At 35.8% G+C, this 21,558-nt stretch overlaps 1 protein-coding gene across 1 annotated transcript; it reads right to left on the bottom strand.

Moving 5' to 3' along the window:
• Window positions 1-379: 379 nt before the first annotated feature.
• On the bottom strand, window positions 380-20,508 carry LOC140137587 (uncharacterized). The gene is made up of 2 exons (XM_072159316.1): window positions 20,373-20,508; window positions 380-1,231 (listed from the first exon to the last, which is right to left on the bottom strand). Exon 2 carries the CDS (start codon window positions 1,213-1,215, stop codon window positions 409-411), a length of 807 nt encoding a protein of 268 aa, XP_072015417.1. The 5' UTR covers window positions 1,216-1,231; window positions 20,373-20,508; the 3' UTR covers window positions 380-408.
• Window positions 20,509-21,558: the final 1,050 nt, after the last annotated feature.

Here is a 21,558-nt window from a genome sequence, read left to right on the forward strand (position 1 = left end):
ATAATAATATCCAATGCTAACAGAGCAGCAAAGCTGTTCAACTTGAGAGTGATGTAGGACTCTAGTTCTGTACTAGGACTCGAGTCCTTATTTTCCAGGACTCGGATTCGGATGTGCAGGACCCGATCTCGGCAGGGACTCGTGGACTCCGTTGGTCCGAGTCTTTTCCGAGTTCATCAAATACATGTATGTCAAATACTTCTTTTGGTACTAGTAATCGGCTAATAAAACATATTATTTAGATATAGACAGACTGTTTAAAAATTGGCCATTAGTTTGAAACTTCGTGTATTTAAATAATATAAAGGATTTTATTTGGTAAACCAGGTCATACCATGAAACCTCAAAAGTAAACTTCAATGGCAACATTGTCCTCACTGATTTACTTGATACATATTAAATGAAATATCAAATACCTGCAACAATTGATCCAATAGTAGGTCGTTGTTTGCGATTGTATTCCCAACATTGCTGCATGATATCTGCTAGATCGTTTGGACAATCACTTGGGACAGTTGGCTTGGCTCCACCGCCTACTTCATAGACCAATTTGGCCCATTCCCATGTGTGGAAGGGTGGTTTCCTAGTACAGATCTCCAATATCAGCATCCCATAGGCATAGATGTCAGCTGGCTTTGAAAAGACAGCCCGTCCTTGATCATTCCCTACGTGCAGTTCCGGTGCCATATAACGGAAAGTCCCTTTTTGGCGAGACGTTGATTCTGAATGATCTATTTTGCGCGCAAGCCCAAAGTCACACAGCTTCAGCAGGTTGTCTTCAAAGAGAAGGCAGTTAGATGCCTTGATATCCCTATGCAAATAGTCCCGACGATGAAGATACTGGATGGCTAGAGCTGATTCCCTGGCCCATTTTTGCTTCAGCTCATTCGTCAGAGGCTTAGACAAATCAGATAGATAATCATGCAGTGATCCATTTGGATCATACTCCATCAGAATGATGCGAGTTGCAGCTGCTTCCGAAAACCCAATCAACTTGATGATATGTTTGTGGTGCAGTTGACTCATGACTTGAATTTCCCTTTCTGGTAGGTTCAAGACAGATTTGGCAGCAGCTTGTTCATATCCCTTATATCTCGTACTGAAAAACCCACTGAAAGTTACACGGTTGACTAACCCAAATCCCCCTTCTCCAATTTGCTCATGGAATTTTATGTATTTGGAATCAATGGTGTCTATTGGAAATGCAGTGGCCATGTTGATACATCATAGTCTGAAAGAAACAATAACAGAATTATGTTTAATAATCTCTAATTTATATGAGTATGTGCCTCTTTAATGACACACCTTTTCAGGCATCACTTCTGCCACCAAGAACCTTGCTTTCCCTAGCAATATCCTTACCCTCCCTGATAGTTTGTGAACATTTTGCTGTTCCCTCAAAGAAAATTACCTTTCGTATTGATTTCACACGAATTTCTTTATTTCCCAAGCATTGTTCAGTTCCCAAATCAAAACCGAGTGCATATCTAAAGATTTATTTGGTATAAATTCAAACATATTATGTTATACTGATAACGAGATCATTGAAATATTATGGCACGTAATGAGGCATAATAATATCCAAAATATCAAAATTATCCTAATTAGCCATAATAATATCCAAAATATCAAAATTATCCTAATTAGCCATAATAATATCCAAAATATCAACATTATCCTCATTAGCCATAATAATATCCAAAATATCCTAATTAGCCCTAATAATATCCAAATTATCTAAAATATCCAAATATCTGAAATATCCAAATTATCCTAATGAGGCATAATAATAACCAAAATATCCAAATTATCCTAATTAGCCCTAATAATATCCAAATTATCTAAAATATCCAAATATCTGAAATATCCAAATTATCCTAATATCCTAATTAGCCCTAATAATATCCAAATTATCTAAAATATCCAAATATCTGAAATATCCAAATTATCCTAATATCCTAATTAGCCCTAATAATATCCAAATTATCTAAAATATCCAAATATCTGAAATATCCAAATTATCCTAATATCCTAATTAGCCCTAATAATATCCAAATTATCTAAAATATCCAAATATCTGAAATATCCAAATTATCCTAATATCCTAATGAGGCATAATAATATCCAAAATATCATAATTAGCCATAATAATATCCAAAATATCCAAATTATCCCTAATAATATCCAAATTATCTAAAATATCTGAAATATCCAAATTATCCTAATGAGGCATACTAATAACCAAAATATCCAAATTAGCCATAATAATATCCAAAATATCTAAAATATCCAAATTATCCTAATTAGCCCTAATAATATCCAAATTATCAAAAATATCCAAATATCTGAAATATCCAAATTATCCTAATGAGGCATAAATATCCAAAATAATAATATCCAAAATATCAAAATTATCCTAATTAGCCATAATAATATCCAAAATATCCTAATTATCCTAATTAGTCCTAATATTATCCAAATTATCCTAATTAGCCCTAATAATATCCAAATTATCTAAAATATCCAAATATCTAAAATATCCAAATTATCCTAATGAGGCATAATAATAACCAAAATATTCCAAATTATCCTAATTAGCCATAATAATATCCAAAATATCTAAAATATCCAAATTATCCAAATTAGCCCTAATAATATCCAAATTATCTAAAATATCCAAATATCTGAAATATACAAATTATCCTGATATCCTAATGAGGCATAATAATATCCAAAATATCCAAATTATCCTAATTAGCCCTAATAATATCCAAATTATCTAAAATATCTAAATATTCAAATTATCCTAATTAGCCCTAATAATATCCAAATTATCTAAAATATCAAAATATCTGAAATATATAAATATCCGTAATATCCTTGATAATATCCGAATTATCTAAAATATCTAAATATCTAAAATATCAGTAGGTGCAACTATTATCCAAATTATCCATATCCTTTTACCAAATATCTTAAATATCTAAATAGCTTAATAGCTGAAGCTAATTGGATATTTGTCAGGATAATTTAGATAGTTACAATCCCGCACCTTAATGAATATACACGGGTTGAGGTTGTGACATGTATTATATAGTACTCATCATTTTTGGACACCGTGTACTATAATCGCGCTAAACCGAAACTTGGTTGTCCAGCTCTGACAAACACACGAAGACCATTGGTGAATTAACCCTGCATGGATATGAATTCTACGACGTCCCTCGTCCAAATTGTGGTGATGGGGATGTTGGTATTCTTCTCAAGAAATCGAGATCTAGATTGTCTAGTAGCCAGCACCAAGCATCGTCTTTTGAAAGACTCTGCTGCGATCTCACCTTCAAAGGACACATTTCTCCTGTTAAACTTATTTTATACAGACCCCGCACAGCGTCACCATCCCTTTATCTTCGTGTCAAAAATTGCCGGGGTAGTAAGTTGAATCCATTAGTTTTTCAACAGCTACGCATGGTGATTTTGTTCGAGATAGGTCGAGCGACACAGGCTAAGCACATTACCTGAACGATATGAGCAGCTATGAGATACCACATCGTTTCCATTCATTAGCTGAAATGACACGTTTTTACGATCTGCGCGTGCTCTTATGAGTAATATTACCCTCTTTGATGTTGCAAACACAAGAAAATTTTGGAGTCTACGAGTCTGTTATCAGGTAAAAAGTTTTTAAAAAATCGCGACCTGATAGAGTCACTCACTCGCTGATTAAAGATGGAGTACCATCTGAAAATTCCGAGGTAGGAATTATTTCGTTGTGTTTGGATCAAAAGTTTAAATCAAACTCATGATTTATACCAACACAGATGAACTTTCATGAACGTTTGCGTAATTGCCGGAAAAACATCAGACTCCTTGAGAAAATCAGTATAAAACAATCGAGATACCGGAAGCATCTCCGTTTCTCACTGCACTGTCAACATCATAATATCACGCCGGTAAGCTTACATCTGTCAAGTTCTGTGAAAGGATCAAAAGCCGATAATATCTTGAGAAGGGCCGAACGCTCGCTTTTGAATGTCAGAATTGGACAAGTTGTTAAAAAATTAAAGCATTTGGAAAGCAAAAAGGATCATTTGGATGATTTAATATTTCGCGCAAGTCCGTTATCAGCTGACGACAAAGCGGAAGTGAAAACACGAATGACGAAAAGAGCACGACACATGTAAACAACGTCAACAGCGGAAGTTTGCTCGTCTCGTGGAGAAGAAAGAACAGCAGGATAAACGCAAATTTAACAACAATATTGCCGCGGATTACATCTCGAAATGGGTCAAAAACTGTTCCCAACGTATTCTGAGTGATCCAGAATTACATGTTCTCGCTCGCGGTTTGAACTTCGCTGTCACTGAGGATGAAGTTCCGAAAGTGGAATTTATCCGCAGCCACAGAGTCTGCATGTCGGAATTTACCCGAGACTCAAGCGAATGAGTTGCGTTTCAAAGTTGTGAGTCTCTTAAGTAAACACAAGAAAATTGATTCTAACATTACTAAAGACGAAAGGAAAGCGCTTCAGGACCTAAGGAAAGATCAATCTATTCGCATTTTACCTGCCGATAAAGGCCGTTTATGTGTGATTTTGGACACCACTGAATATCATCAAAAGTGTGAAGCTTTGCTAGGAGATACCAGCACATACAAAAAGTTAGGAAAACTGGACCCTACCTCCAGATACAAGAAATATCTTGTGTCAGTACTGCAGGACATAGAAAATGAAAGTGCCATAAACAAATTGAATCGGATATTGTATCCAACTGCTGAGAATTCTCCTAAGTTGTATGGACTACCTAATATGCACAAACCGAACACTCCATTGCGCCCAATAGTCAGTTGCATTGGTTCCATCACGTACAACTCGCTTGCCTTTCTAGATACTCTCACCGTTATCCAACCGGATAGATCCACCAAACATGCCAAAGTCACAATATATCGCAAAAGCACACACACGGATCAACATCTTAATTTCGCCTCTAATCACCCCATTGATCACAAACTTGGAGTCATCCGAACTTTGTACCATAGGGCCGATACCGTGGTCACCAACCACCAGGATCAAGAGGATGAGAAATTGCACGTGAACAACGCTTTAGCGAAATGTGGGTATCCCAAATGGGCACTCGATAAAGCAACTCAACCAAAGACTCCCAAAACGAGCGATGTGGACGATAAACGCCCAAATAAAGGCCACGTAGTGCTCCCTTACATCAAAGGTACTTCTGAAGCTATTAGAAGGACATTTAGCAACTATGGCGTTAGCGTATTTTTCAAACCCACTCGCACGCTAAGACAAATCCTTGTGTCTCCCAAGGACAAGACAGATAAGAAGGACATTACAGGTCCGGTATACTACATCCCGTGCTAGGGCAAAACTGTTACCGGTACCGGACAGTGCAAAGAAGCCTGTATTGGCGAAACTGAACGCTCTCTAAAGTTTTTAATGAACATAGGAGACCCAGTAGTACAGCATCAGAGGTCTCAAACCACATTCACATCGAATCTCCGGGACATTTTGTGAACTTGGATAAAGTCCGCATACTTGACAGAGACAGCAGGTGGTTCCAACGTGGAGTCAAAGAAGCAGTTTACATCAAAGCCAACCAACCATCTCTCAACAAAGACGGGCGGGTTCAAACTTTCAGGAGTCTACCAGTCTGTTATCAGGTCAAAGGTCAATAAAATCGCAACCTTATACAGTCACTCAGTCGCTGATAAAAGATGGAGTACCATCTGAAAATTCCGAGGTAGGAATTATTTCTTTGTGTTTGGATCAAAGTTTAAATCAAAATCACAAGAAAATTCAATTTGTTGTCAGTTTTTTGTTTTCAATTAACTCACTGGAAGTTTAATTAACTAAGATACGATTATCGTGTTCTTTCAACACATATATCTAACTGCAATTCCACCGAAACTTTTTTAATTGACCGATAATAATGTGATGTATTCAGCTGTTTGTGAATATAATCATATGATAAGAATATGACACCACCAATGTTCAATGTTCCATGCATAACTCGATGCTCATTAGGCCTATAGCTAAGAATAAGTACCAGAAATACTTTAACACTGCATAAAGTTATCGGCAAGTGGCGGTCTTTTCAAATCATAAGCTCTTGTATGTATTGCATGAATGCAACTATGTGCGGTCTGTGGCTCTCAATTCTATAGACACCTATGAGAGAGTGCAACCTTCAGTTATCCTGGTCAATAGGATTATGACTCTTTCCATTATGGAATGTAAAGATATCTCTAGAGGTGAATTTTATTTTATTAATTCAGTTTAATTGCGCTTGATGTGCGTTTCCACGTGATCCCGTCTGCACAAATGTAATTATTGACCGGATGGCGACGCTGTGGCCCCCCTATAGTAACAAACATCGTGTAACCACAGATTCTATATAGAATCTGTGGCGTAACTGCAAAAGGTTTCTTGACGAATTTTCTGAATATATTTCATCATTAACTGCATCAGTGATGGGTAATTATTGTTAATTGTTGGTGATTTTAACATACACATGGATATTCCAACTGACCCTGAAGCAAGGCGACATAATGATATTTTATCAACTCTCAAATCAAATCTGACTAAATTTGTATCTGAACCTACACATAATTATTTGTGGCCATGTGCTGAACCTCGTTATCGGGTCTCGTTATTTCGCATTCAGATGATAACATCATTGATTCTTTGACTGTTCCGCTTTTTTGTTTTCTGACCATGCAGTAATCCACTGGAAAACTTGCTTTACAAAAACCCAGATTCTCAAAGAAAGTCATCACTTATCGGAAATGGAAATCCGTCAACAAGGACAACTTTGCAAACGATTTGAAACAAACCTATAAAACAACGAACTCTTACTATTCGGCCCTCAAATCTATGATACCCTCTAGAAATAGACAAAGCGAAAAAACTCCGCACAAAAACACGTGAACGACAATGGCGCATATCCAAACTTGAAATTGACAAACAACTTTTTAAGTCATAGTGTCTGGTTGTTGCAAATATAATAAATCACGCCAAAGCTAAACAATATGAAAACCAAATACTGCAATGTAAAGACCAAAAGGAAGTTTTCAAAGTTGTTGAGAGTCTTCTTCATCAGAAAGGCAATGCCAAGCTGCCCTCTCATACATGTCAGAAAGAACTGGCTTAAAGATTTAATGAATATTTTGTCTTGAAGATTTATAACATACGTCAAGATTTTGATTCTGACGTACCATCTTCATGTACTTCGCAAATTGTGACTTCTAAAATCTTCCACCATCTAAATCGTGCGCATTGGATCCGGTTCCAACTTGGATGCTAAAAGATCACGCTGATATCTTCAGGATCTTGGTGCCAGTAATCACTAATATTATGATTCTCTCTCTAGAAAATGGGACATTTCCAAGTCACTTTAAAAATGCCCTTGTTTCCACCTGCTCAAGAAACGTTCCTTGGATGTTGATAATTTGAAAAAAATTCCGACCTGTTTCAAATCTACGTTTTATCTCCAAGAATGTGGAAAACGTTATGGCAAATCGCCTTGCACATTTATCACCAAATAATTTATACGAACAACATCAGTCTGCTAACAGGAATTCCACGGTATAGAAACAGCGAACTAAATGGTAAACGTGGCGTCTTTCTGATACTTTGGACCAGTTGAGTCAATTGGTGTTGAATGCCTAGCTTGAGATGGTTTCAGTCTTATCTTTTTAGCAGATCTCAGGCAGTCAACATAAATGGGACTGTTTCTACGCATGTGCCACTTTACTATGGAGTTCCTCAAGGATCCGTGCTTGGATCTATACTCTTCACCATCTATTTCTCCCCATCGCAAACATCGCTCGGAAACGTGGTTTGTTTGTTCATGCTTATGCATACGATACACATCTGTATATACTCTTTGATTTAAATGATCCAAATGATGAAATGTCAGCTCACAAACAAGCAGAAGCTTGTATCTTAGAAGTAAAGTCATGGATGTCAATGATAACCTCAAACTAAATGATGAAAAGACAGAATTTTTAATCATGACTTCAAAATATCAGCAGCATAAAATCCGGGATCATTCCATTAACGTCGGTACCGCTACAATTCAAGCTTTAAAAAATTATGTAACCTAGGAATTATTTTTGATGATAATTTGTGTATGGATCAACATGTCAAACGCATATGCCAGTCTGTATACTTCCACATCAGAAATGTAAATAGTAGTAACAGATGAAACTGCTGCAACCATTATTCATGCACTTATTACACACAATTACGCATTGACAATGGAAACTGTCGATCACTGATCGCTTACTTCGCAAACGTCAACTCGCACAAAATGCGACTGCTCTTACCAGCTTACAAAGACAAGAAAATGTGATCACATAACTCCTATATTAACATGATTAAAATACCCTCACTGGCTACCTATTCGTGAGAGAATTGAATTCAAAATACTCATTTTAACTTTGAATGGAACTGCAACAGAGTATTTAATGAATCTTCTTCTTCCTTATATTCCAAGTCGCACGCTTCGGTCTTCTGATGAAAATTACTTGTTCCACGGGCTTCGATCTAGAGATCGAGCTTTTTGCAGTTGTTGCACTCACGCTTTGAAACTTGTTAGCATTAAATATAAGAAACTGTGATTCTTTTCAGACTTTTAAGAACTTGTTAAAGACTTATTTATATAACAAGCTTATACAAAATGTAACTGATTTTTTAACTATGTATGTCATCGACCATGGTTATACTTATATAGGTATGTAGGTATAGGTATGTAGTTTAATGTTCAATTGCACTTATACTTTATATTGTATGTATCATTATTGTTGTTATTGTTATTATAATTATATTTTATTATCATAGATGTGAGCATTGAATGTTGAATAAACTACCTGATGTCAGCAGAATATCTGAGAATTGATAAACTACCCGATATCAGCATTAGATGTGACCATTGTTAAATCACCTGATATTATTTGTAAATGCGAGCACCATAAACTACACTGTATCAGCAGTAGACATGGTAGATGTGAGCATTGATAAACTACTTCATATCAGCAGTAGATGTGAGCATTGATCAACTACTCGATATCAGCAGTAAATGAGAGCATTGATAAACAATGTAGTGACCACCGGCGTGTCCAGGATTTGTTCCTGCGGGGGGCTCAGAGGGGCTTTCCGAGTTATGCGGGGGGCTTAATGGCTAAAATCGCCAAACAGAAACGGCTGAGTTTACATGATTTTTAACAAAGTGCGGGGCTTCAGCCCCCAAAGCCCCCCGACACGCCACTGGTGACCAGAGGAGTATTCTAGCATGAGTTTGAACAAATATTAAGGAGGATTGAATTTGGACCCCGTATAAACTGTGACTTAAAAATTCCGAAATTGCGCAAGAATGGCAATTTTACACTCACTGGAATCTTATTACGTACCAACAAAGTGTAATAATCAGCAAAGCAATATCACTTTGTCTAACAATGCCTCTAACATTGAAGTAGTTAAGTGTATTATACATGTAGTGTTTCTTGTCACAATATATATTCAATCAACCATACATACATACATACATACATACATACATACATACAACGGCATTTATATAGCGCAATTTCAAATAAATGATCATTGCACTTTACAGAAAACTTACCCTACTACTAAAGACTACAAGAAAATAAAAAATATGCAAAAAGAAACAACATAATAATCAGCAATGGTTAAAAAGATGGGTTTTCAGGCTACGTTTGAAAGTAGTAACTGTGGGAGATGACCTAATTGATGAAGGAAGATTGTTCCAGAGTCTGGGTCCAAAGACACTGAACGATCCATCACCTATCAGTCTGTTGGTCTTAGGAATGATAAGGCGCGTAAGATCTTGATTTGAACGAAGGCCTTCCCTAGTTGGAACACGGATGGTCAGACAATCAGAGAGGTAGGGTGGTGCCAGATCGTTCAATGTCTTGTAAATGTAGAGTAGTACTTTGAAGCAAATTCTCTTGTCTATTGGAAGCCAGTGTAACGAATTTAAAAGAGGTGAAGATGAGTGACGGCGTGGAACTTGGAAGATAATGCGGGCAGCACGGGTTGTAGTCTTTGTAAGCGAGCAACGTCTTTGCTTCTACATCCAGACAGAAGGGCGTTGGCATAATCAATCTTTGATAGCACCAGTGCCCGCATGGCATTACTGGATGCATCTTCGGTGACAAACCTACGAATTCTGAACAAGTTCCACAAGAGAAAGTTAACTGTTTTACAAATAGATGTTATATGGTTAGACATGTTCATCGTAGCATCAAAACAACTCCCAGATTCCTGATGGTAGCAGATGGAATTACTTCAGCATCACCGATCTTTATATTGATGTTGGAGAGACTGGGCATATTGTGTGGAGGGGCAGCAATGAAAAACTCGGTTTTGGAGTCATTTAACTTGAGCATATTACAAAGCATCCAATCTCGAACTTCCTCGACACACATAGATAGCTTGAAAATGGCACATGCTGAATCACCAGGAATCTTGAGATTGAAAAACATATAGATTTGAACATCATCGGCATATATGTGAAAATGTAAACCATGACGACGGATTATCTTAGCAATATACTGAGAGTATTTTGTAAACACTCTTGGCCCAATAATAGAGCCTTGAGGTACGCCACACTCAAGAACATGCCTATCAGACATCACCCCTCCAACAGATACTCTAAACTGACGACCACATATGTAAGACTTGAACCACTGTAGGACTGAGCCGTTGATACCAAAGCCATGCTCTAAACGAGAGAATAAAATGTCATGGTCAATGGTATCAAAGGCAGCAGAAAGATCAAGCATAATTAAGAAGACTGCCTTGTTATCATCAATGGCCCTAGTAATATCATTGGTCACCTTGAGCAGTGCTGTCTCGGTGGAATGCTTTTCTTTATAGGCAGACTGACATAATTCATCAAGCTCATTAGCACGCATATGGTCATTGATCTGGATAATTGCAGCCTTCTCAATTACCTTCCCTATGAAGGCGATGTTTGAGACGGGTCTGTAGTTCTGTAAGTTGTTCCAATCCAGATTGGATTTTTTGAGGATAGGTGTGACAATTGCTTGTTTGAGATCACCTGGGAAAATACCATTTGTTAAAGAAGAGTTAATAATGTCAGTAACACATGGAAGAACAATATCAATATTCTCCTTTAGCAGCCAGGTGGGAAGGCTGTCAAGACTGCATGTTTTGTTGGCACAATTCATAATAATAGAACGAACATCATCTTCAGTCAATTCTCTGAAATGATCAAGATGATTTTGAATAACAACATCACTATGTAGTGAGGACATTGAGTCATTACCTGGAGGAATATCAATTACATTACTACTACTATCTTTAACACTACTATCCTTAACACTACTATCCTTAACACTACTTCTATGACTACACTTTATACTAATTCTAATTTTTTCAACTTTTTCATTAAAGAATTCAGCAAACTTGTTGCTTAGCACATCAGGTGTGTACAATGATGGCATACTTTTCTCATTTTGGTTTAGTAAAATACCAATGACCCTGAAAGTATCTTTTGGGCTAGCATTATAAAGAGCGTCGTTGAAATGTTTCTTTTTAGAGTCCTGTAACATTTTATTGTAACAAAGATGCTGCTCCCAGTAGGATTCCTTATCAGATAAAGAGCCACTTTTCCGCCACTTCCTTTCAAGTCTACGTTGTTTACGCTTTTCTTCTCTGGGATCGTCATTATACCATGGAGGGCGAGAGCATACACGACGAGATCTTGTGGTTGCAGGAGCATGTTTATCAAGGACTCTATTAGCAGCTTTCTCAAGGTGATCCAAAAGATCATTCACATTACTAGGTTTCGGTTTCAGACTGTTATTTAGTTCACAATTAAGATCAGTTTTTAAAGCCACTGGGTCCACCTTTCTGAAATCCCTTAATGTACTAGTGACCCTTAAAGGTGGTGGTTTACTTTGTTGCAGAACAAATCTTACCATGTAATGATCAGAGCCATAGGCAGTGCCAGCATCACAGAGTCTGACCAAATCTTCCTTCTCAGGAGTGAGTAACAAATCAAGAGTGTTACCGGATATGTGAGTGGCCTGGGTAACATGTTGGTTAAGTCCAAAAGAGGATAAAATAGCTTGAAAACGAACAACCTCGGATCTGTGAGGCTCGTTCATGTGGAAATTAAAATCCCCCAACATGATAAGTTTTCCTGTCAACAAAGAAACCTCCTGGAGGAAATCCTCAAACTCCTCCATGAACCGATTAAGAGTAAAGCCATTTGCTTTGGTTGGGTGGGGACGGTATATGATAATGTAGTGAACACCATTGTTTGGATCTAAAATACTTGCATGTTCAAAGGTGACTGTCTTAGCATTAAGCGGGTGTAAAACCAGTACATTTGGGAATTATTCGGGGCTTTCCCGTCTCTTAAAATATCAATGACATAATTCTGTTTCGTTGCTTCTTTTGTATTGGTTCACATTGGTAAACACCCTTGACCTTGAGGTATATAGTTAAGTGTTAGTCTGTATTTTCTTTATATTCTGCTCAACCATCCATTACATTTGATAATTTGTTTGGACTTTGCAACTAAATTATAATATATATTTATATATATATAATGTATATCTGTATCTTGGTTTTTCTTATGTAAGCGCCTTGAGGTTGTGTTTTCAATGTAAGGCGGTCCAGGGGCTATTTTAGTGGTGAAAAGTCACTGCACGCCGCCAATGTGAAAATATCTGGATGAACATTGTAAAAGCTTGTTAACGTTCTCGTTAGCAAAGCATTTGGGTGGGGATGGGGCTGGTGTCAGGGAGTGTTGGCAGGGGAGGATCTAGACCCAGGGTGGATCTAGACCAGTCAGACGTTGAGGTGGGGGGGAACTACATAATGAAATTTCAATCATGCGATCAGTATTGATGCATTTTATGGTTAAAATTTCATAAAATACAGGGTGTCCCAGAATTATCTATACCGTGTTTGAAAAACAAATACAAATAATCAAAAATCAACAGTGCATCCAATTATTTTTCTGTTACTTTCAATGACTGTTTAGTGCAAGTCAGAACAGGACACAGCAAAAATAAATGTGTGCTGAATGGTTATTAATTTTACAGATTTTCAAAATAGATTGTTTTGTCATAACTCCCAATTTTACGCATTATTATGTTTTGATGAATCCAAGTGTGTGAAAATATTGGATCCAACACATAATAATGATAAAATTGATGCTTTACCTTAATATTTATTGGTCTCGCTGTGAGTTTTAAAATATTGGACTCGACTATGTCTCGTCCAATATTATAAAACTCATAGCTCGACCAATAAATATGGGCTCAATCGATCCAATTTTATATCAATATTCTGTTAATTCCATGCCCAATATTTAAAATATAAAATTTCTAAGAAAGCTAAATATAATAGAATTTAGAATTACATATGAAAAGGTTTGACTACAAAAACGATTCTCTTATAAATGCATCTACGCACAGTTTCCACCTCGATACACCCGAGCACACAGATATTTCCAAGCACAGCGAGTCTAGCCTCTACGCAGTCTGTTTTTATACTACACGGTTGAGTGCATAGCATCATAAGAGCTGTGTGAGATATAGTGGAAAATAGGCATCTGTAATTGGTTTTTGTCAAATATCTCAAGTGTTCCCTTCATCCAATTAGCAGTTTCTATTATCGGGCGAAAGCTAACACTCTCCCCTAAAACCCCTTTTTTCATTTGGTCAACAGATAAAGCGATTCAATGTTTATAGTAAGGCGAATGTGGTAAACTGTTGAAAATGACATATCCCTACACAAAATGTAGGTTTTTAAAGTCAAAACCTCAAATTTCTTAATTTTTTCAAATTTTATGTCTTTAAATGAAAGAGCACATTTATATTGTCCATGTGCTAGCTTCATTTTAATGAGCAATGGCCAATTCTCTTTAAATTGCAAATCTTGTGCAAAAAGTTACTATTTTCGCCTGTTTTGTCATACGGTTGTAAATTCAATGAACTATGATTTTGCTAATAAGGAGCGCTTGCAAATTGATATGAAAACAATAATGAGCAATAGCAATGCCATTCACACCAAACAAAATTGAACTTTCCCGGTATAGATACTTCTGGGTTGTCCTGTATCTTGACGCATTTACAGATTTGAGGCCCTACTAGGCCAGTAGCCGGGGTGGGGGTTGTGGGGTTCGATCGAACTCTCTAAAATCATTGTAACAAAAAAATTTTTATCTTGATTGAGGTGTTTTTTAACAATTACACTTTTGCTGATTTCAAGTCTTTGTATAAATACATAATATGAAGATTATTATTACCTGTAATCAATCTACACTTTTAATGTTGGAAAAAATAAAACATTTTTTGCGCAATCGTATGTATATAAATTATATATTTTTTTACTTTAATAAAGGAATTGGAAAAATAATTATTATAGTTTGAAAATATGTCAACATAACTTCCAAGCATCCCTTACATATTAGTTATCTGATTTATTAATATATTGTGTCTTTACTTTTAATCAAAACCCATGCAGTAGGCTATGTAATATCTTTTAAGCATCGAAGTATATGGATACAAGTTGTTTTTGATACAGAGTTGCCATATAGTTACTGAATTCACATTTATCATGTTTATTGTGCCAGTTTCAGATGGAAAGTTTATTCTCTTAGTATAAGAAGCTGTTTTGATCTTTAGGCCAATTTTTCGTTTCACTTTATTTCTTCGAGGTTTTGTGTGACACATCTCTCAGATATTGTCAAAAGGCAACATCAACTACCGCTAAAGATTGTGATAACATAACACATTACAATTTAACGATTTATACGATGTAGGCACTTAGCAAGCAAAATATACAACAATCTTGCAGATACAACTTACTAGTATACAAATATCAGAGTCGGAAAAATATGATGAGAACAAATAACAGATCTAGAATTAATTACGTGAAATAACAGACCTATCGTGAAGATGGTTTTTAGTCATGTTACTTATATTGTACAAGCAAAGTATAAAAACAAGTAATTTATGTTATGATATGAAATGAGAAACATTTATGCCTTATGTTAGCTTCTATTGGGTACATAATACGCAATTTGTATGCATGAGTATGAACTCAAACTTATAAACAACGGCACACATGCTGTCGATACGAGTATGAACTCAAACTTACATGATCAATGGTTCATGAAACAAAAACAAAAAAAAAAGAAAAAAAAGGAAAGTGACACATAGGATGTCCACAAAATAGAAGACTCATACACAAGATGTGTAAGTACAACATGCACAAGACAAAAGCTGCTCAAAAAAAGAAATAAAAAAAAACAAACAAAAACTGAAACAAAATGAACACAAACGTTCATAAAAGAAACTAAGGCAAAATGAAAACAAAATGTTGTTCACAAAAGAAACTGAAACATAAACAAACTTGTTACGTTGCATATGTATTTCAAAGCAACATTTTGTTACATCTACATGAATATGTATTACTTTAGCCTAGCTGCTGCTATACCAAGCATTTCACAAAAGTTATGCATGTTGACCATGCACGTTTTAGTAGTGTAGCATGTTTTAATCAAACTTTCTCATCTGCCAATTATAAAGACAAAACACTTCCAGTTACTTGTGAACTAATACAGTGAACAGAAACAAAAACACAGTGGCAAATGCAACATCTGTTATTGTTGTACAAACTTTGCATTATCTAAAAAAAAGGGGGAGAGATGTAATATCCTCTAAATGTAGTATCGGCATTATCAACATAGCAACAGCAACACTCACTCACTCGTGTACATCAATTGGCAACACTCGGGGCAGATTGGAGCATGGCCGTCAAAGAGAATAAAACCAAACTGAAGTTCTGATATTTATATTACATTTATATGCGTCTCCGTGTCCATTCATTTCACTAATATTACAATAGGCATAATATTCAATACTGTACACATACGAGGGCTGGTCAATAAGTTCCCGCAACTATGGTGTATCTCCGCTCATGCATGACTTGGCACTCTGTTACTTACGCTAAATTCAAGTTTGTACTTTTGTCTTTCAAAACGAATATGTATTAGCGATGCTGAATGCTTGATTACGTAATGACATTAGCATAAACACAATAGCGTATGGGCACTGCCTGATTTATGGTGAAAAGTAGTCAAGAAAATCTCGCGCCAAACTGAGGTATTGTTACATAATTCCAAATATCTCGAGAATAAAAGTATAGAATCTGGCACGGTTTTTGCAGCTTTATAAACCGATAACATAGGCATGATGCCGGACTCTTTTTAGACATATACCATTTTTATTAAAGAAAAGAAATCGTGTTGAATATCTCCAATTATGAGTAGGCTTTATCACCCATTGTTCTTTACATAATAAAGAGATAGAAAGATTAATCGATGACAAAATTTAACCAATGGTACCTGGTTTGATTGGGTATCTACTGATTATAAAAAAGGGAGGTCCCAGTGGTGAAACCATAAACATTTCTTTCTTAATGAACCCTTAATTTCAAAAGGTCTTGTTTTTGTAATTAAAATAGCACACCATAGAGAGGCTCTGGATTGAATAAGAAATTTGAATTTCGAAAGGTGTGTTTAATTTTAGCATAAGACTTGGTATAGCAATTCACTCACACAGCTACTGTTTCGCAAACCTTGTATTAGTCATATTTTTAGCGCGTTTTTGATGAATTTTTACTTTTTTCATACATTTTTGGTACTTTCAATAATGCATACCATCAACGCATGCGCATATTTCTATTTTTGTTGCAACAAATTCTATTGTCCTGACTATGATCTCTAATACCATACCAATAACCATATTTGGTTTTGTTTTATTTTGGAGATAATTTGGATTCTTTCTTCTGCCGTGTGGGCTCTTTTTCGCGATTTTCACACCATTTTTGCTTGTTGTTATAGGCCTATTTTTGGTGAAGTTCAAAGACGGTCCGTTTCCTCATCTGTTGACGGATACATTTCTTCTTTCACAATTATCAATTGAATATACTCAGATTACCTCATACCAAAAATAAGGCTTGTAAACTGCTTTGGTCCTTACTTCTGCTTCTTTTTATTACACTTTCCTCAAAGCCAATTCAAATTTCTCGCCAATGTTGACAATTGTCAGTGTACATATAGCATCACACCACTCCACGCCATACATAAATTCTCCCAGTCACATTTCCCCAATATGAAATTTTTAAAAAGTAAAATTTTCATTTTCATTCTTTTAAAGTTTGGCAGAGGCGGGGTTCGAACTCACGGCTCACCGCTTTGGCTAGTATCACGTATACCATACGTCCAGCGCCTTAGACCGCTCGACCACGAAGAACTTGATAGTGTCATCGTGAAAATTTATACCTATAATATTAATAAATCGCAACTTCATTACTGCATCATATTTTGGAATTTTATCTGCTTAAAACATTAATGTGTATTATAATAAAGCTACCATTATTTATATTGTTGAATTCTCAAGCGCATAGAGACAATTAATACGAGGGTCCTATGAATAGGCCTACATACACAATACATAAAATCCGAACTCCATTTTGAAGCAAATGATTTTGACAAGGCATTGGATTGTTCCAGTTTGCATCCTAAATCCACATTAGACCCCTAATTTTATTTACAAAATCAAAAGATTAGATTATCATAACAACAAAACGGTAATCTTTTGTCGGGTCTAATGTGAAAATTAAATAAAAAAAATGCAGTTTTTACAGAATTAATTTTCACTTAATTCCAAAAAAAAAAATGGCGTATATAAGATTGAAATAAATTCTCTACCTTCTATACTAGATCAATTGTGACGCAAGTTGTTATCAAAAATTGTTGTGATAGATGTACAGTTAATATTCATATTATCCATTACCTATCTGATGGTACAGTTTTTACACAGAAAATATTTATTTGAAAAACCTGCCACTCGGCTTTTTCCGGAAAGGTCACAGGGTCGCCGTGACCTGTGCAATAATTACAATTAAAATTTTTCTTATTCCAACAGCAAGCGTTTCTAGAATATATTATGGCGAAATGTGGTGTAATATAGCATTACATACGTAATTAAAGGTACTCTGATACTAATTGTTTAATTGATCGTAAGTAACAGTCATCTAAGTCATGCATGAGCGGAGATAAATAATGGTTGCGGGATATTATTGACCAACCCTCGTATAGACGAATCCAAGTAGCCAAGTCATGGTCAGGATTTGGTCGGACATCTTTGGGTAGCCGCTAGCACCAACCTGGTGCTTTGAGCGTCCAATTGTGCAAATAAAAGCCGCCTAACACCTAGAGAAGATGCAAGGACGAGGAGGGTTAATAGAATTATAGCTAATAATATATATAATGGAGATAATTCCGCAGGTAATCCCGTCGCATCTATTCATACATGTAGTCATTTTGTTCGCAAGTACATCAATGCATAGATACCGCGTGTAGTTAATCCGATTATTATGTCACTTCAACAGCGAATAGACCATGATGTGTGTTTTGTCGAAGGGAACTGTATTGTGTTATTCTTTTGTCTGCCTGTGTTTTCGCGGAAACTGTAAAACGGGTGATGGAATGCAGTTTAAAATTTCCGCCAAGGCCGAATCATTTCACATTTTGAGTGCATTGTAGCCGACGGCTACCCAACTAAAGGCTGCTAGTCAGGTGTAGGAATGCGTGAATTTAGATTCGTCTATAGACGAATCTAAATTCACGCATTCCAAATCCTGACCATGACTTGGCTACTTGGATTCGTCTATAGTTGCAGTCTAATGCACAAAAGCACAACACTTCAGTACCTTGATAATGTAACAATTACCCAAATAAGATTGATGAGTCATACCGGCATGACTGGGAAATCCCAAATAAATCATCTTGTACAGACATGTCCAAACAAAACACCAACTGGCCACCACCAAAATAACACACAATAAATGGACTATTCTATTATATATGGTGGGGGAAAAATTATATAAAGACACTTATAAATAAATAATTACGCTTCAACGCACAATATTCTTATTAAACAACGAATTATATTTTGTATTAAGGGAAGGGGTATGAACGTTTGGGCAGTATTTATTGTGGGACATTAGAGCACACCAGACATATCGAATTGCATTCTGAATACGAAGAATGTCCTTCTGATATCAAAAAATTTAGATTTTTGAAATTCGCAATGTAATACACATTTTATGGCAAATCATTAAAATTGATATTTTTGATATTTAACAGTACTGAAGTAAACTTTATAAATCTAATGATTTATATTTGAAGAAGATGTAGGTGGGATGAAAAGCCGACGATCAATTGAAAATTTTGACCTTTCATATTGAAGTTATGGATTTTTTTTTCCAAAAAAACAAAATAAAAAAGGTCTTTTTGGGAAAAAATCCATATCTTCAATATGAAAGGTCAACATTTTCAATTGATCGTCGGCTTTTCCTCCCAGCTACATACATTTTAAGAATATATCATTAAATTTATAATATTTACTTCGAGGACTGTTATATCTCAAAAATGTGAAAAATATCAAATTTTATTAATTTGTCATAAAATTTGTATTATATCATAAATTTCATAAAATGAAAATTATTTGATATCAGAAAGACATTCTTCGTATTCAGAATGCAATTCGATATGTCTGATGTGCTCTCATGTCCCACAAAAATACTGTCGAAACGCTCAAAGCGCTCTTTCCAGTTCCCTTAAGGCCTATATTCCGATTAAGAATTATGATGTCCCTATGCTAATCATACCCAAACCCAGCCACCACAGTTACCACACTCCCCGAGGAGGACGTCTCACACTACTGACATTTTTGCAACGCATGTGAAATATTCTGTTAAAGTTTGGACGAAAGTTATTTGGTCAACTGTACCTTTTAAAGCTAAGGTTGCCTTTTGAACAGTCTTAAATTTAGTTGTAAAAGTGCAATTTGAGCAATATTTTTGATGCGATCACTTGTCGTGATCGATTGTGTTTACTTCCGAACTTCCATTGTTTTAACCGGTGTCAAACATTATCGATTTCTACCAGATTACGACCACTTCGAAGTTCGACTCTGCAAAGCTATATATATATCAAATGCAAAGCTAGAATAATTGAGCAATGCAATGCCAGTGCCCCACATTCTCTGGGATAGGTGAATGGTGGATTTAGAACATGAATAGGGCATTATGTTCCTAAAGTTGTTCCGCTTTCAGAAAAACATAATAAAAACACATTTTTTATTGAGCTAGTTCTTTAGGTGTAGTTAGGTTACCGTCCAGTATGTCAAAGTCATACATAATATTTCCTCTTTTCCTGTGGCACTCTAAAATACGTATTGTACGTAGCAACTAGAAAATGATAAAAGATGTAACTTACAACACTCTACCATAAAGGAACACGGTGTTTACTTTCACATGCAGAACACTAACACCGATAAGACACAAGCCGGCTCCTTTAACGTTGAAATGGTGCAAAATATCACCACAGCAAAGAATAGCAAAAATACCTGTTCAAAAATATAATCATGACTCACGCCAATTGTGTAATTACCTAGCGCAGATCACGAGATTTGTTATATTGTGCAGTGAATTGTGACATGATTGGGGACCAAAGTAGACAGAGGAAAGTATTGTACACATCAATGCATTGATAAACGAAGTATACATACTTCCTTATGCAATGTGAGTTACATAGAAATTCGTAAGTTCAATGTCAAAAATTGTGCAGCGAACCTCGAACATTGGAAAATGACAACAAAGAAAAAAATCGCGTGCTATTTGGCCCAGTTCATACTTATTATTCGAGGTAAACGACCTTTGAACCATAAGTTTCAATGCTTAGTTCCGACTTATTTTGTAAAAAAACAGCTCACACTGATATTTACAGCAGAAATTCGACGTCAAATATAACTGATTTTTCGTCAACAAACATTCGTTTGAAGATAAAATTGAATTGAAACAGATTGAATAACATATTTGTTGAACGAATATTAAATACGAGTATTATGGAGTATGAATAGGCCTTTGGCAAACATTCGTTAGCAGATAAAATTGAATTGAAACAGATTGAATGACATATAAACTACCTGATGTAAGCAGTAGATGTGAAAATTGACAAAGTACCTGATATTATACAAATATTTTTTGCTCTAAATTCGGGATCTGGTGGAATATATTGGTCCCTGGAGACCGCGAGGCTTCTATTTTAGAAAATAGTAGGCCCATGGTCTCCAGTTCACCGAGATTCACCAATAGATTCTACCAGATCCCGAATTTAGAGCAGTAAATATTTGTTTTATATCCATCATTAGTATATTCTTTGTTCATTGATTGGTTGAAATATTATAAACGTAAGGCCTTTACCATAGACATATGCCTAGGCATAAATGTCGGCTAGGCCTAGTCAAGGCTAAGCTGGCCTTTTTTTGTTTTGAATAAATGCACATGAACCAAGCACGCACACAGTTGAGTGGCTAAAGCTTTATACCGTGAAAATGTTGTAACCGCTGCAATACCGCCGTGAAACGAGTAACCATATATTTTCTGTTATTTCACCGTCAATA

The sequence above is a fragment of the Amphiura filiformis genome, chromosome 2 (genome assembly GCF_039555335.1).
Source record: "Amphiura filiformis chromosome 2, Afil_fr2py, whole genome shotgun sequence".
Taxonomy (NCBI): Eukaryota; Metazoa; Echinodermata; class Ophiuroidea; order Amphilepidida; family Amphiuridae; genus Amphiura; species Amphiura filiformis.

What these genes read in the sequence shown, in the direction of transcription:
- LOC140137587 (XM_072159316.1), bottom strand. Translation starts at nt 1,215, where the DNA reads ATGGCCACTGCATTTCCAATAGACACCATTGATTCCAAATACATAAAA.